This window comes from Takifugu rubripes, chromosome 22 (genome assembly GCF_901000725.2).
Source record: "Takifugu rubripes chromosome 22, fTakRub1.2, whole genome shotgun sequence".
In the NCBI taxonomy this organism is placed as follows: Eukaryota; Metazoa; Chordata; class Actinopteri; order Tetraodontiformes; family Tetraodontidae; genus Takifugu; species Takifugu rubripes.
The window spans coordinates 2,436,317-2,449,664 of NC_042306.1; the positions used below are offsets into that span (position 1 = coordinate 2,436,317).

Consider the following 13,348-nt stretch of genomic DNA (forward strand, 5'->3'; position numbering starts at 1 on the left):
GTAATAAAAGGAGAATGACAATTTTACAAAGTGATGATGGACACATGATAAACAGCTGTTGGCATTTTACCAGAAATGAGCTCTTTAAGCCATACTGTGACGTCCTTAAAAATAAAGAGTTTACACACCTAAAAATAATCTAGCTCTGACAGAAGTTGGTAATGTGTCTGTTTTAAGCTACTAAACAGGTATTTCATAAAATAACATGTGTTAGTGGAGACAACGACTGACTGCAACTATGTGAATAAAAAAGACAAAAATCATACTCGGATGCTGGTGTTGCTTCCTAGATTATTATTCTACCTACAGTGTTTGACACAGGGTGATAAAATGCAGTGGTGATAAAACACGTTGCAGGCTGCAGGAGGGTGCGGAGGCCGGGCCACTGTGCTCTGCTCCCCGACCTCCCCAGCAGGCTCCCTGCTATCTGCACACTAAATGACAAATCTATTTTAGACAGGAGGCTGCTCTAAAATAGGCACGGCAGCAATTTGACATCATAAGTTACCGGACAAGAAAGAAAAAAATAAGCCAACGTTAGACAGCCGCCTGCCGCAGGAGCCTGGGGGGATGTTCCACCATCAATTGTGCAGCCGGTTTGTGGATATCTGAGCCCACAGAAGATCGTTTTTAGCGGGATTTGTCCTCACTGATGTTGGAGTAGGACCACCATCTCAGTGGAGACTTTACAGCCCTCATGATTCCGTCTCTGTTTACCTGAGCTGAAGAATCAAGGTGAGCTCATTAATCATTAACGCTGAATAATTATGCAAGATACACTGGCAAGATACACTTCTAATTTAATCCAGATTGTTGGTGACAAACTTTTTGTGTCATTGTTAGTTCACTTTAGCTGAATCTGAGCTCGGTAAATATCTGTTAGTGCTTATTTTCATTTTCAAGTTGCCATTCTTTTCCTGGCCCAAAACTTTGATTTCTAAATTCCATTTTCCCCCTGGAATAACATAAATAACGGACCGCGTAAGAGTTGAAGTATGTCTGTGAAGTGGCAGCTTTATCAAAGAGTCCGTGTCTTCTACAAATGGCCATGGACAGAGACGGGGCCCGACAGCTGAGGTTATTTTTGGGACTGGCAGCCCCCGAGCAGCAGAGGTGACGAAGCTGGCAAATGTCACTGTTTGAAAGGCACATCTCTGCAGCATTGACCTTGTCGATTTGTTGTTGGAATGTCGAGCTACTTTACTGCTGGGGGGTATTGGCAAATGTCTGCCGGGTCAGCACGGGGTTGTGTTTACCGGTGTTCCACGGCGGAGACGTGGAATTCTCCATTTTCATAGATTAGCATATCTTTAACTGCCTTTTCCTTCACTGCAGGAACAAACTATGGATCCAAACTTATTCGGAGGAGTCCCCAGGTTTCTATCGCGCCCGAAGGCGTTCTCGGTGTGTGTCGGCAAAGACGCCACTCTGAGCTGCACGGTGGTGGGTAGTCCAACCCCGCTGATAACCTGGGAAAAGGACAAGCTGAAGCTGACATCTGGGGGACGCTTCAAGGCCGTGGAGGATGGGGATGTGTACCGCCTGACCATCTATGAGCTGACGCTGGAAGACAGTGGACAGTACATGTGCAGAGCCAAAAACAACGTGGGTGAAGCCTACGCCGCCGTGACCCTCAAAGTAGCCCTGCCAACGGAGATGCCCCACAGGGCTCCCGTCTTTGTTGTCAAGCCTGCGTCCACGCGCGTAGGTCTGGGAGGAGACGTGGCCTTTGTCTGCCGAGTCGCAGCCCACCCCGAGGCCAACTTTGAATGGGAGAAAGACGGGCGCTACTTAGGGGAGAGCAATCGCGTCAAGATTGTTTCCGACAGCGACGGCAGCACTTTAAAGATCCAAAGTGTGCGCAACCTGGACGGCGGCACCTACACCTGCAGGGCCCAGAACACCGTTGGTCGTGCGCATGCTGCAGCAGCTCTGACGGTGGACGCCCGGGATTCCCGCAACATGATTGCAGATAAAAACACCTCCCTGCTGGCTCACCTTCAAAAGCGCAAAGAGGAAATGAAGAAGGACATCTCCATCTATCGCTCGGAAGAAAGCTCCATCACGTCCTCCACTGTGACCAGCGTCACGGATGGTTTGAGTTCTCTGGGTCTGGCGCACGAGCTGAGGGCGTCGACGCTGGCCAAGCTGCCCAAAGGCGTGTTCACTCGTACCTGCACGGTGACCGAAGGCAAACACGCCAAACTCAGCTGCTTCGTGACCGGTCACCCCAAACCTCACATCACCTGGAGGAAGGATGGAACCAACATCAGCGAAGGTCGCAGGCACGTCATTTATGAGGACCAGGCTGAGAACTTCATCCTCAAGATCCTGTACTGTAAGCAGACTGATAACGGCCTGTACACCTGCAACGCCGGCAACATGGCGGGACAGACCTACAGCGCCGTCTTGGTGACAGTCAAAGGTAAGATGAAAACAACCTGAATCGCAGTGGCTGAGTTTGGAGCTCAAAACCTTTGAGGAAGAGTATTTTAACCAGTGCTTTAATGTATTCTACAATCATGCTTACACGGTGGTTTATGAATTAAACACTGAATAATTTCCATCCTTCCCTTGGTGAACGCACCACTTCTGTCCTCCTCCACAGCCTTGTCACCTCCCGAGTGACTGCTGTATCTCCCCTCTCTCTGGTCTCCCTCACAAATCCCTCCATAAGCTTCAACAGGTTCAAAATTCCGCCCCTGCTGTTATTACCAGAATTCCCTCGCTCCACCACATCTACCCCATCCTCCACTGGCTCCCGGTCAAAATTAGAATAGAATACAAAGTCCCTCTTTATATATTTAAGGCCAGCCATAACCTCTCCCCTCCTTATCTGTTAGTTCTTCTCCACATCAACCCCCCCCCGACCTGATCCTCTTGCTCCATCCACCCCAGCGTAGCCCTCGCCCACCTCAGCAGCACTTGCAGAAAAGCTAGCTTACACTATTTTGTTTTTCCTGCTGTGTGTGTTGAGAAAGGTGCTGATAAATGAATTTAATTATTCTTTATTATCGAGGTGTGGAAGTCACTGCAAATGGTTGTTTGTCTCTGTTTGTGAGCCCGTGAGAGGCTTTCATAGATAAGTGCACGTCTATATAGTGTTAAAAATACAGATCAGTGTGTTTTATTGGCCATTGTGGAATAAACTATATCCTTGTGGCCACAGCATTACATTAGGAGGAGTCCCCATAATTATTGCAAAGCCTCATTTAAACCTCCAAATGTGTGTGTGACTTTTCACTGCGAGATTAGATTCCGGGTGGTAGTCCGGTGTTGTGTTGCATCTATTTTCTGATGACCGGATCACGGTTACCATGGTGGTCATTCACTGGTTAGAGCGCCACTATTATTATGATTATTCCACTGGGAAGAATGTGGTTGTAAATGTTTATGTTGGTAGTTACTAAATCATATTTGTTCTTAAACCAAATTACCTTTTATGTATCATAAAAGAAATCTGATTATTTAACTGTAAAATTACATTTCCTATCACTTCCCTTTGGGGGATTTATTGTAAAAATGGGACGGGACCATAACTCAAAGCAGAATAACCATGCTTCAACGCTTGATTCCTAAGTTTAAAGCCCTCAGCTCACATTCAAAGAGTAGCTGAGGGTATGGATGTGTCGTAAAGAGCAGCCAGAAATGCAGAGGAAACTCGATATGATTTACAACCTCCTTTTAAATAAAGTGTGTAAAAGCAAAGTGAAACCATTAGTTTGCATTAAGCACAGTCACCGTGGTTGCTCGGTAACATCCAGGGCAGATCAACAATGGAAGTCGGGCCGTCACTGTGTACATATTTCAGGATTTTAATTAGGTTAAAATAATTAAAAAAAACACTCTTCCAAACTGATTTAGGGCTAAATACCAAAAAGGAGCAAAAGTATTTAAAAAAATTGGTCTTCCACCCAGCTCTTTTAATAGTTATCCTCACCCCAATGTGACTGGAAAAACTTTGCACCCTAAATTTGGATTTTTTCCCGTTGTGTCAGAGCCACAGGTGCCATTCCGCAGGAAGCTGCAGGATGTGGAGGTCCAGGAGAAGAAGTCAGCCATGCTTCTGTGTGAGGTGCCTCTCGTTGCCACCCAGACCAACTGGTTTATGGAGGAAACGCGCCTGGAGCAAAGTTCCAAGTATTACATGGAGCAGGAGGGCACCCTGCGCCGGCTCACCATACACAATGTCACCACCAACGACGACGGCGTTTACATATGTGAGATGAAAGAAGGCAGTCGCACTGTGGCCGAGCTCACTGTCCGGGGTATGGTGAAGTAACTAAAATGCCCTACACTCACAAATCCACTGCATTTGCTTCCTGGGGCTTTAAAAAAAAATCCTTTGGCATCACAGGCAACATTACGAAGAAGCTTCCCCGGCGGACGGTGGTTCCTGTCAGTGACACGGTCATCTTCTGCGTGGAGCTGGAGCATCCCTGCGTGGATGCCTACTGGACCCGCAACGGCGAGAAGCTGAAGGAAGATTCCCGGATATCCATCGCCTGCTCGCTCAGGCAGTACACGCTCACGATCAGAGACTGCCAAGCGGATGACTCTGGAGAAGTTGCCTTCGTGGCTGGTGACTGCAAGACTTCCACCCGATTCGCCGTCACCGGTGAGGAGTCCCGCTTTCATCTTATTCAGCCTCGGTTAAAGTAACTAAAGTCTAAATGCTGGAATGAATAAACATGTTTTTATATAAGGAAACCTATTGAATCGTGGAATGTCATCGCTGAAAATTCTCCAGAGTGAATTCTGGGTTAAATTCCTCATATAAAGGGCGTCACCGTCAATCTTTGCTCCGCAGCGGCAAGGAAGCATCCTCCTGATCCCCCAGTCGATGCTGTGACACACAACAAGACCGAGTCCTCCATCACCATCCAGTGGTCCCCTCCTGACAGCGACCGTCCCGTGCCCATCAAGGGCTACATTGTGGAGAGGAGGAAGGTTGGCAATAAGACCTGGCAGAGGTGCAATCCCGGAGAAACCATCACGTCCACCGAGATCACCATCTGCAGTTTCACAGAAGAAGCTAGCTACCAGTTCCGCATCTCTGCTATGAATGACTTTGGGCAGAGTCCATATTTGGAAGTGCCAGGGAGCTTCTACCTGGGTAACACTGACGCCTCTGCAGTATTTCCTAAGCGCCGGTACAGCGTTTTCAAATATTTCCTCCTGTCTGCAGAGCCCCTCGCTGAAGTCACAAAGGGCCTGATCAACAGCACGGCGCTCGCTGGCAGAGAGTTCTCTATTTCTGTGGAACTGTCGGCTGTTTGTTCTGGCTTCTGGTCCCTAAACGGACGCCTCCTACGCAGTGGGGCTGATTATCTCATTACCAGGTCCAAAAGCACTCACACGTTGCTCATCCATTGCGTGACCGCCGACATGGACGGAACTGTGGTCAAGTTTGTAGGAGGAGGCTCCCAAAGCAGCTGTGTCCTGTCTGTAAAAGGTGTTTTTCAAAGCGTCATAGCGTAACAGTAACATTACTGCATTCGAATCTTGTCATTTTGATGGTGGCTTCTTAAATAACGACTGTGTTTTTAGCTCCTCCTGTTAGGTTCACCAATAAGTCAGATCTACTGGAGGTGGTGACCTGCAGCGTGCACGCCACGGCTCAGCTGGCGGCCGAGGTGTCAGATTACGACGCACAGGTGTGTGACAGCATCGCGCCTCGTGATCACCTCTTGGATTTTTTTTCCTCTTTAAACCTTTCATGTTCAAAATATTTTGAATGGAACACTATGCAGAGCAAGGATTTCTCCTTTTTCTAGCAGAACATGATACCAAATACTGATACTGACCTCTTTTTTCTATCTTTAAAATTAAAAATCCTTCTTCTGGTCATCAGAGCTATTTACTATGTCCCATTTTCCTTTTAAAGTCATATTGGAATGTGATGTTTGCAGGTGGTTTGGATGAGGAACGGACGAGAGGTGAAAGTGGGAAAGAAGTACGAATATGTGAGCAATGATCGAAAGAGGATCCTGGTGGTGCACAATGTAACAGAGGAGGATGTCGGCATCTATGAGTGTGTTCTGGCTGATGACAGGATGTCCGTGCAACTGGCTCTTAAAGGTACAAGACGGTTGATTAAACATGAATTTTAATAAATTGATTTGGAAAATGGGTTTTATGGAGACTTCTCTTTGTGACATCATGTGTTCCCATGCTACTGACCTATTGTTTTTATATTTGTATCTCTTTGTTGGACAAATACAAACCCTATTTTATTTTGTTCCCCCCTAAGATGAGCCTGCCAAATTTTTGAACAAATCCAAAGGAACGACGGGCCAGGTATCGTCCCTCAAAGGAGATCTGGAGCTGAGCTGCGAAGTAACTCCCGCCAGTGCACTTGTTGTTTGGAGGAAAGACCAAGTGGAGATCACCGAGGACCAAAGAACAACCTTCATCTCCAAAGGGACTCAAAGAAAACTCATCATCAAGAATGCCAAGAAAAGTGACGAAGGCCATTATTCCTGTGAGACAGCAGCAGATAAAGTCACATTCCAAGTCAAGATAAAAGGTAAAAGTGGCATCATTCTTCTGTACTGTCCAACACTTGATCCTCACATATGTGCTTTTTATGTTTTATTAGAAACTCAAGCACTAGCTGCCTTTTCACACAAGGAGACTGTCCAGAAGGAGGTGAAAGCTGCCGTCTCCCAAAAAGCCACTCTCAGTTGTGACGTCTCAGATAGCAAGACAGAGGTGAAGTGGTACAAAGATGGCAAGCTGCTGATATCCAGCAGGACAATCTACTCCGAAGCGAAAGGCAGCACTCGTCAGCTGGTGATAGAGAAGGTGGAGAAGAGCGATGCAGGCGAATACACCTGTGAAGCTGCAGGAGATAAGCTGGTCTTCAAGATAACTGTGACAGGTACGAGGGCAACACATCAGTTTTGTCATTGTAAATGCTCATATTATGGTCTGCTAATAAACTAAATAGCTGTAGCTGATGTTTTATACTGCACCAGTAAAAAAAAATACATTTATCTTTGAGTTTTAAACAGTTCTGCCCTTAACCAGTCATATTGGTGCTCATCAGCAGCCTGCATCAGGCTAATTCTGAAATATAAACATCATCTATCTTTCCAATGCATCAACACCTCCCAGCAGTGAGAATTGAAATGTGCACTGTTAAGTGATGCATCAAAATAGAGCCTTTGTATTTTTTTTCTTTTTGTTACCATCAGAGGCCCAATCAGCGTTCCACAACAGGGAGTCCGTTCAGAAGGAGGTGAAAGCCATCTTGTCCCAGAGAGCCACTCTGAGCTGTGAAGTAGCCGATAGGAAAACAGAAGTGAAATGGTACAAAGATGGCAAGCTGCTGACTTCAGGCAAGAACGTCCGTGTGGAGTCGAAGGGCCAGAGTCGACAGCTGGTGATTGACAGCATAGAGCGGAAAGATGCTGGCGAGTACATCTGTGAATCTGGGTCTGAGAAGCTGGCATTTAGGATTCAGGTGGCAGGTAAAGACTATGGAATAACCGGATTCTATAGTAATCTAGGGGCTTCCTATATAATATAGGTGATCCTCCTCATATCTCCACAGAGGCTCAGTCAGCCTTCTTCAAAAAGGAGTCAGTTCAGAACGATGTGAAAGCCACCGTCTCCCAGAAAGCTGTTCTGAGCTGTGACGTCGCTGATCCCAAGACAGAAGTGAAATGGTGCAAGGATGGCAGGCAGCTAGCTTCCACTAAAACGGTCCGCGTGGAGTCAAAAGGAAAGAATCGGCAGCTGGTGCTCGACAGTGTAGAAAAGAAAGATGCTGGAGAGTACAGCTGTGAGGTTGGGACTGAGAAGTTGCTCTTCAAACTCCATGTGACAGGTAGAGAATAAAGAGAACAGATGCATGAATAGGGAGAAAATACCAGTGTCATTCAGGTTGATTGTCTTTTGTACAGACATACAGGTCAAGTCTGCATTCTCTAACAAGGACTCTGTTCAGAAAGAGATCAAAGCCACTGTCTCCCAGAAAGTGACTCTGTCCTGTGAAGTTTCTGACTCTAAAACTGAGGTGAAATGGTACAAAGATGGGAAACTGCTTACCAGCAGCAAGGCCATACACGCAGAGTCAAAGGGGAGAAGTCGTCTGCTGGTGATTGAGAGTGTGGACAAGAAGGATGCTGGAGAATACATGTGTGACGCCGGCACTGAGAAGCTTGCCTTTAAAATACACATGGAAGGTAAGAAGGATCGTGTATAACTGATGCCACATTGACAAGTTACCATGCGTTTATGGGTAGGCCATAAAGTTTGACTTAGAGGGAATAACTGGTCACTATGGTAACACACACACAACACCGCAGGATGCTGAGGTGAAGGCATGAGGCCTAGCTGCACACATAGCTAACAACTGTAAAACATATAGCTAATAGCTTCAGAATGCTGCCACTTTACTGTTGTTAGCTCTGTGTCCAGCTTGGCCTCATGCCTTCACCTCAGCATCCTGTGGTGTTGTGTGGCTTCGCTGTTTGTCAGCTTTTTCCACAGATGTCATCTGGTTCGTACTGAACAAATACGCATTTTTGCACATTTGTTCGTCTGTGTGGATTGGCAGAAGGCTGCGGGACACAATGTTCTTCACTGTTTTGCTTTTGTTTCATGTACTGCATCTGCAGGGTTTGGTTGCTTTGTTGTAAAGCCAAAGGATTTGCTGAATCCATGTCCGATATGTTGCTGTGCTATACAGTTCACCACAATCCTATCACACTCCTTTACAGCCGCCCGAGCAGAAGTCCAAGCTAAACCTGCTTTCCTCAACAAAGAGGCTGTCCAGAGGGAAGTGAAAGCTGTTCTCTCTCAGAAAGCCACCCTGAGCTGTGAGGTTGTTGATAATGCCACAGAAGTTAAATGGTATAAAGATGGCAAACAGCTGAGTCCCAGCAGAGCCGTTCAAGTGGATTCAAAGGGCAAGATTCGTCAGCTGGTCATCTGCAATGTAGAAAAAAAGGATGCTGGAGAATACACATGTGAGGTGGGAACAGAAAAATTGGCATTTAAAGTTCAAGTGGCAGGTAGGAGATAATGAAAGAAGCAATATGTGAAAGACAGAGACCCTGAAGGGCCTCGTCATTTTGTTTCAAACTATTTAAATTCTACTACGCGTTCTGTTCGTATATCGCACAGAGATCAAGTCAGCTTTCTCCAACAAGGAGTCAGTCCAGAAGGACGTAAAGGCCACCGTCTCCCAGAAAGCTACTTTGGCTTGTGAAGTTTCTGATGCAAAGACGGAGGTCAAATGGTACAAGGATGGCAAACTGCTCACATCCACTAAAACGTTACACATAGAATCCAAGGGGAAGAGTCGACAGCTGGTGGTGGACAGCGTCGAGAAGAAAGATAGTGGAGAGTACATCTGTGAGGCTGGTACTGAGAAGCTAGCTTTTAGGCTACATGTGGCAGGTAGGTGAAATCTCAATGTTGGTAACATTTTAACCTGAATTCATCACTACTGCCTATAAGTCATAAATGCTGTGGTTTGTTCTGCAGAAGCTGCTGTGGGCTTCTCAAACAAAGAGTCTGTAAAGAAGGAGGTGAAAGCTGCTCTTTCACAAAAGGCAACCTTGAGCTGTGAGGTCTCTGATCCGAAGGTGGAGGTGAAATGGTACAAAGATGGAAAGCTCTTAACTTCCACCAAAGCTGTCCACATGGAGTCAAAGGGCAAGATCCGTGAGCTGGTGATAGAAAAAATGGATAAAAAAGATGCTGGTGAATACACATGTGAGGCCGGTGCAGAGAAGCTCCTATTTAAGCTCCAGATGACAGGTGACATATTTCAGTCGTGATTCATTTTGGAACGGATGAGACTTATCAACTCAAAGCACCGATTCCCCTTTTCCAGACGAGGCAGTCAAGTTCCAAAAGAAGGCCGTCAACGAGACATGTGCCGTTCGAGCCAGCGAAAACATCGTTCTGACCACCGAGCTGACTGCCGAGAACGGCAGCGTGAAGTGGTTCCGAGATGGCGTGGAGCTCAAAGAGAGCAAGAAATATGAAATGAGAAAAGACGGTTTTTCACGCACTCTCATAGTAAAATCCACCGAAACCAAAGACAGTGGATCGTATTCCTGTCAAACCGCCCAAGACAAACTGGAGTTTAAAGTTCAAGTTAAAGGCATGTTACATACAGAACCTGTTCACAACACTGAAATAGTTGGGAGATGTCTTCCTAAGACTTGTTTGGTTCCGATTTCATTTCAGATGCAGCTTTGAAGTTTGTCATGCCGCTAAAAGCTGCCACCGTGGAGTTGGAAGGTACGCTTGTTCTCGTCTGTGAGCTGAGTCAAGCTTCAGGGGATGTGGCCTGGAAGCACAACGGCCGTGACATTAAACCGGGAGGCAGGTACTCTGTCACCACCAGTGGGCCTCAGCGGATTCTGACCGTGACCAACATGAAAAAAGAAGATGAGGGAGAATACAGCTGCGAATGTCGAAATGACAGGACTTCTGCCTCAGTCTCTTCAAAAGGTAGTCAGGAATCGGGCTGAAACAAGTGGACACGGCCCATCCGTCCGTTTCACATCTCACCTTCCATTTCTTTTAAGCGCCGAGACAAATTCGCCTGACGGCCAAGCTCAACAACGTGGCTGCGATGGAGGGGAAGGACGCCATATTCAAGTGCGCTGTCACGCCAGCAGACGCCAGTGTGATATGGTTTCACAAGAGTGTTCCGGTCACTTCTGGGCTAAAGTATAAGACTGAGCACAGCGGCAACAGCCACACGCTTACCATCACCTCTGTCACCCACGAAGATGCCGGAGAGATTAGTTTTGAAGCAGAAGGCAAAAGCTGCAAAGCGAATCTGCAAGTGCAACGTAAGCCCATCCGTGTTATATAATGGTATCCCTGGTAACGCAGTCATGTAGTAAAACGTCACTGTTACTTTTTTCCCCCTTGCCATTAGATGAACCTGTCATGTTTAAAAAGAAGCTGGAAAATGTGACAGTGGAGGAACAGAGTGAAGCGAAACTGGAGGTGGAGCTCAGTAAACCCTCAGACGAGGTCAGATGGATGAAGAACAGTGTAGTGATACAGCCCACAGGGAACCTCAAGATATGTGTTGATGGAGCTAAGCAGGCTCTAGTCCTCAAGAGCGTGACTCAAGCTGACCGAGGCATCTACTCTTGTGAAACACTGGATGACAAAACCCAGGGAAAGCTCAATGTGGAGAGTAAGAACCGCATAGTTCCTTTATAAATCACGTTTTATTGAAGGTGTACTCATGTGCAGAAACGTTGAGCCGTCTTCTCTTCCTCAGTGAAGAAAATCCAGGTCATTAAAGGCTTAACAGAAACCACAGCACATGAGACTGAGACGGTAACCCTTGAGGTGGAACTGAGCCAAGCCGACGTAGATGGCTCGTGGACCAAGGATGGTATCAAGGTGAAGTCCGGAGGAAACAGTCGTATCACGGTGCTGGGGAAAAAACACGCGTTAACACTGTCCAATCTCAAAATGGAGGACGCAGGAAATGTTGTCTTCCAAGCAGAAGGAGTACGTGTTTCGGGCAGGCTAATTGTCTTGGGTAAGGGCTGCTTGTACAGTAGAGATGTTGGCTCTGGCCTTTTAATCACAGTTTAACTCTCATGATTGCTGGTACAGAACCTCCTGCCATGATCTCCAAACCCATCATGGATATCAGTGTCCCTGAGAAGGAGAAAGTTACCTTTGAATGTGAAGTGTCCAGAACAAATACAGAAGTTAAATGGTTTAAGGTAAGCAGACATTTTGGATATTATAGAAAGAATATGACCTAATCACATTAGAATTTGAAACATACTTTGTTGTGCAGGATAATGTGGAACTGAAACCCGGGAAGATGTTTAGCATCCACTCTTTGGGCCGAAAACGCACTTTGGTGATCAGCAAATGCTCCCCTGAAGATGCAGGCACCTACATCTGCCGCACTCCCGATGATAACACCTCAGCCAAGCTCTCAGTTCATGGTAATTGATGCCGTACCCTTGTGCTATTAGTTACATGATATTTGTCAGTTTGCTGACATGATGTCCTTGCAGCTAGAGATATTAGAATAGTAAAGAAGCTCCAGGACGTGGAGGTGATGGAGAAAGAAAGTGCTACATTTGTCTGTGAAATCTCACACGATGATGTGGATTGTCAGTGGTTTAAAGGAAGTGCCAAACTAAAAGTCAGTGACAACATCAAGATGAGGCAAGAAGGTATGACCTAGAGGAAGCAAGTAAAAGTTCACCGACCTCTACACATATTCAGTATTTACCTCCCTAATAACCTCTGCATTTCTGCTAACATACACATTTTTGTTCCAGGTAGAACCTATGTCCTTCTGTTCAGGTCTGTTACTCCAGAAGATATGGGTGAAATTAAATTCACAGCTGAAAAGGCCTGTTCATCTGCTAAACTTAAAGTAAAAGGTAAATACGTGAAATCACAACACATAATGATGCATGCATTAACGAGGCATTATTTTTCAATTAAATAACAGTGTTCTTCGTGTGCTGAATATTAATTATTTCTATTTAGCAAAAATATCCAATCCAGACATATAGACTATCCACCTTCATTGTGCGTTTGCATTGTTATCCCTCATTGTGACCTGATGGCTAAGGAAAGGCAACTAGTCATTGAGTAGTTACAGGACTGTCTTTTCATTGAATGTAATTTTGCAATTATTATAAAATCATGAAGAATAAGAAGACCTTTTTGTTCCTCCAGTAGTGTGCATTAGTGTGCATCCCGATCTGTGAGGACAGGTGTTACATGGCTGAGGCTGTTATACCAAATGTGACGTCCACGGCAAACGCAACCCAATACTGTGACCCATTTGGGAGGTTTTAGTGATTTAGTGTTATTGTTGCTATAGAACTGCCAGTCAAGTTTGTGAAGAAACTCAGGGATAAGATAGCGATGTATAAGCATCGTGGTCATCTTGAGTGCCAAGTGTCTCGCGCCAGTGCAAAGGTGAAGTGGTACAAGAGCAAGACGGAGATCAAGCCGGGCCTGAAATACGAAATCCAAAGTGAAGACGTGTACCGAAAACTCACCATTAACAACGTAGACGAGGCAGACGAAGACACATATACCTGTGACGCCACTGATGACAAAACATCCTGTAAACTACTGGTGGAAGGTAACATGACAACTATTGGTTGTATTTAGGCTCTGGAATTGGATGATTTCTATGACTTTGTGTTTATTTAGTCAGTGGTGCCAAAGAAAAGTAGCCATCAGAGTTCTTATCAATGAGGTGTCATTCATTCACTCAGTCACTCATTCATAAATTCATTCTTGCAGTGATGTGAGCTGAAGAACACTTTGTTTTTTGGTTGACTGTTTTAGTATGAGCCTGAGCTGTTAGATA

The 13,348-nt window shown here is 45.8% G+C and overlaps 1 protein-coding gene across 2 annotated transcripts in view; it reads left to right on the forward strand.

The window, feature by feature from the left end:
* The first annotated feature begins 387 nt into the window (after positions 1-387).
* The window catches only part of obscnb (obscurin, cytoskeletal calmodulin and titin-interacting RhoGEF b), a 40,928-nt gene continuing 27,967 nt past the window's right edge, over positions 388-13,348 (forward strand). Inside the window, exons 1-26 of one of the 2 annotated variants that reach the window (XM_029830585.1) lie at positions 388-735; positions 1,336-2,425; positions 3,999-4,268; positions 4,358-4,618; positions 4,811-5,116; positions 5,189-5,455; positions 5,551-5,657; positions 5,913-6,081; positions 6,254-6,529; positions 6,602-6,883; positions 7,200-7,475; positions 7,559-7,834; positions 7,911-8,192; positions 8,730-9,023; positions 9,136-9,411; positions 9,499-9,774; positions 9,851-10,123; positions 10,210-10,476; positions 10,554-10,823; positions 10,913-11,179; positions 11,267-11,533; positions 11,611-11,723; positions 11,801-11,954; positions 12,027-12,188; positions 12,297-12,401; positions 12,851-13,117. In XM_029830585.1, coding sequence (XP_029686445.1) covers positions 1,345-2,425; positions 3,999-4,268; positions 4,358-4,618; positions 4,811-5,116; positions 5,189-5,455; positions 5,551-5,657; positions 5,913-6,081; positions 6,254-6,529; positions 6,602-6,883; positions 7,200-7,475; positions 7,559-7,834; positions 7,911-8,192; positions 8,730-9,023; positions 9,136-9,411; positions 9,499-9,774; positions 9,851-10,123; positions 10,210-10,476; positions 10,554-10,823; positions 10,913-11,179; positions 11,267-11,533; positions 11,611-11,723; positions 11,801-11,954; positions 12,027-12,188; positions 12,297-12,401; positions 12,851-13,117 — 6,844 coding nt within the window. In that variant the 5' untranslated portion in view covers positions 388-735; positions 1,336-1,344. The remainder of the gene's footprint in view (positions 736-1,335; positions 2,426-3,998; positions 4,269-4,357; positions 4,619-4,810; positions 5,117-5,188; positions 5,456-5,550; positions 5,658-5,912; positions 6,082-6,253; positions 6,530-6,601; positions 6,884-7,199; positions 7,476-7,558; positions 7,835-7,910; positions 8,193-8,729; positions 9,024-9,135; positions 9,412-9,498; positions 9,775-9,850; positions 10,124-10,209; positions 10,477-10,553; positions 10,824-10,912; positions 11,180-11,266; positions 11,534-11,610; positions 11,724-11,800; positions 11,955-12,026; positions 12,189-12,296; positions 12,402-12,850; positions 13,118-13,348) is intronic. The other variant, XM_029830586.1, reaches the window with a different exon arrangement.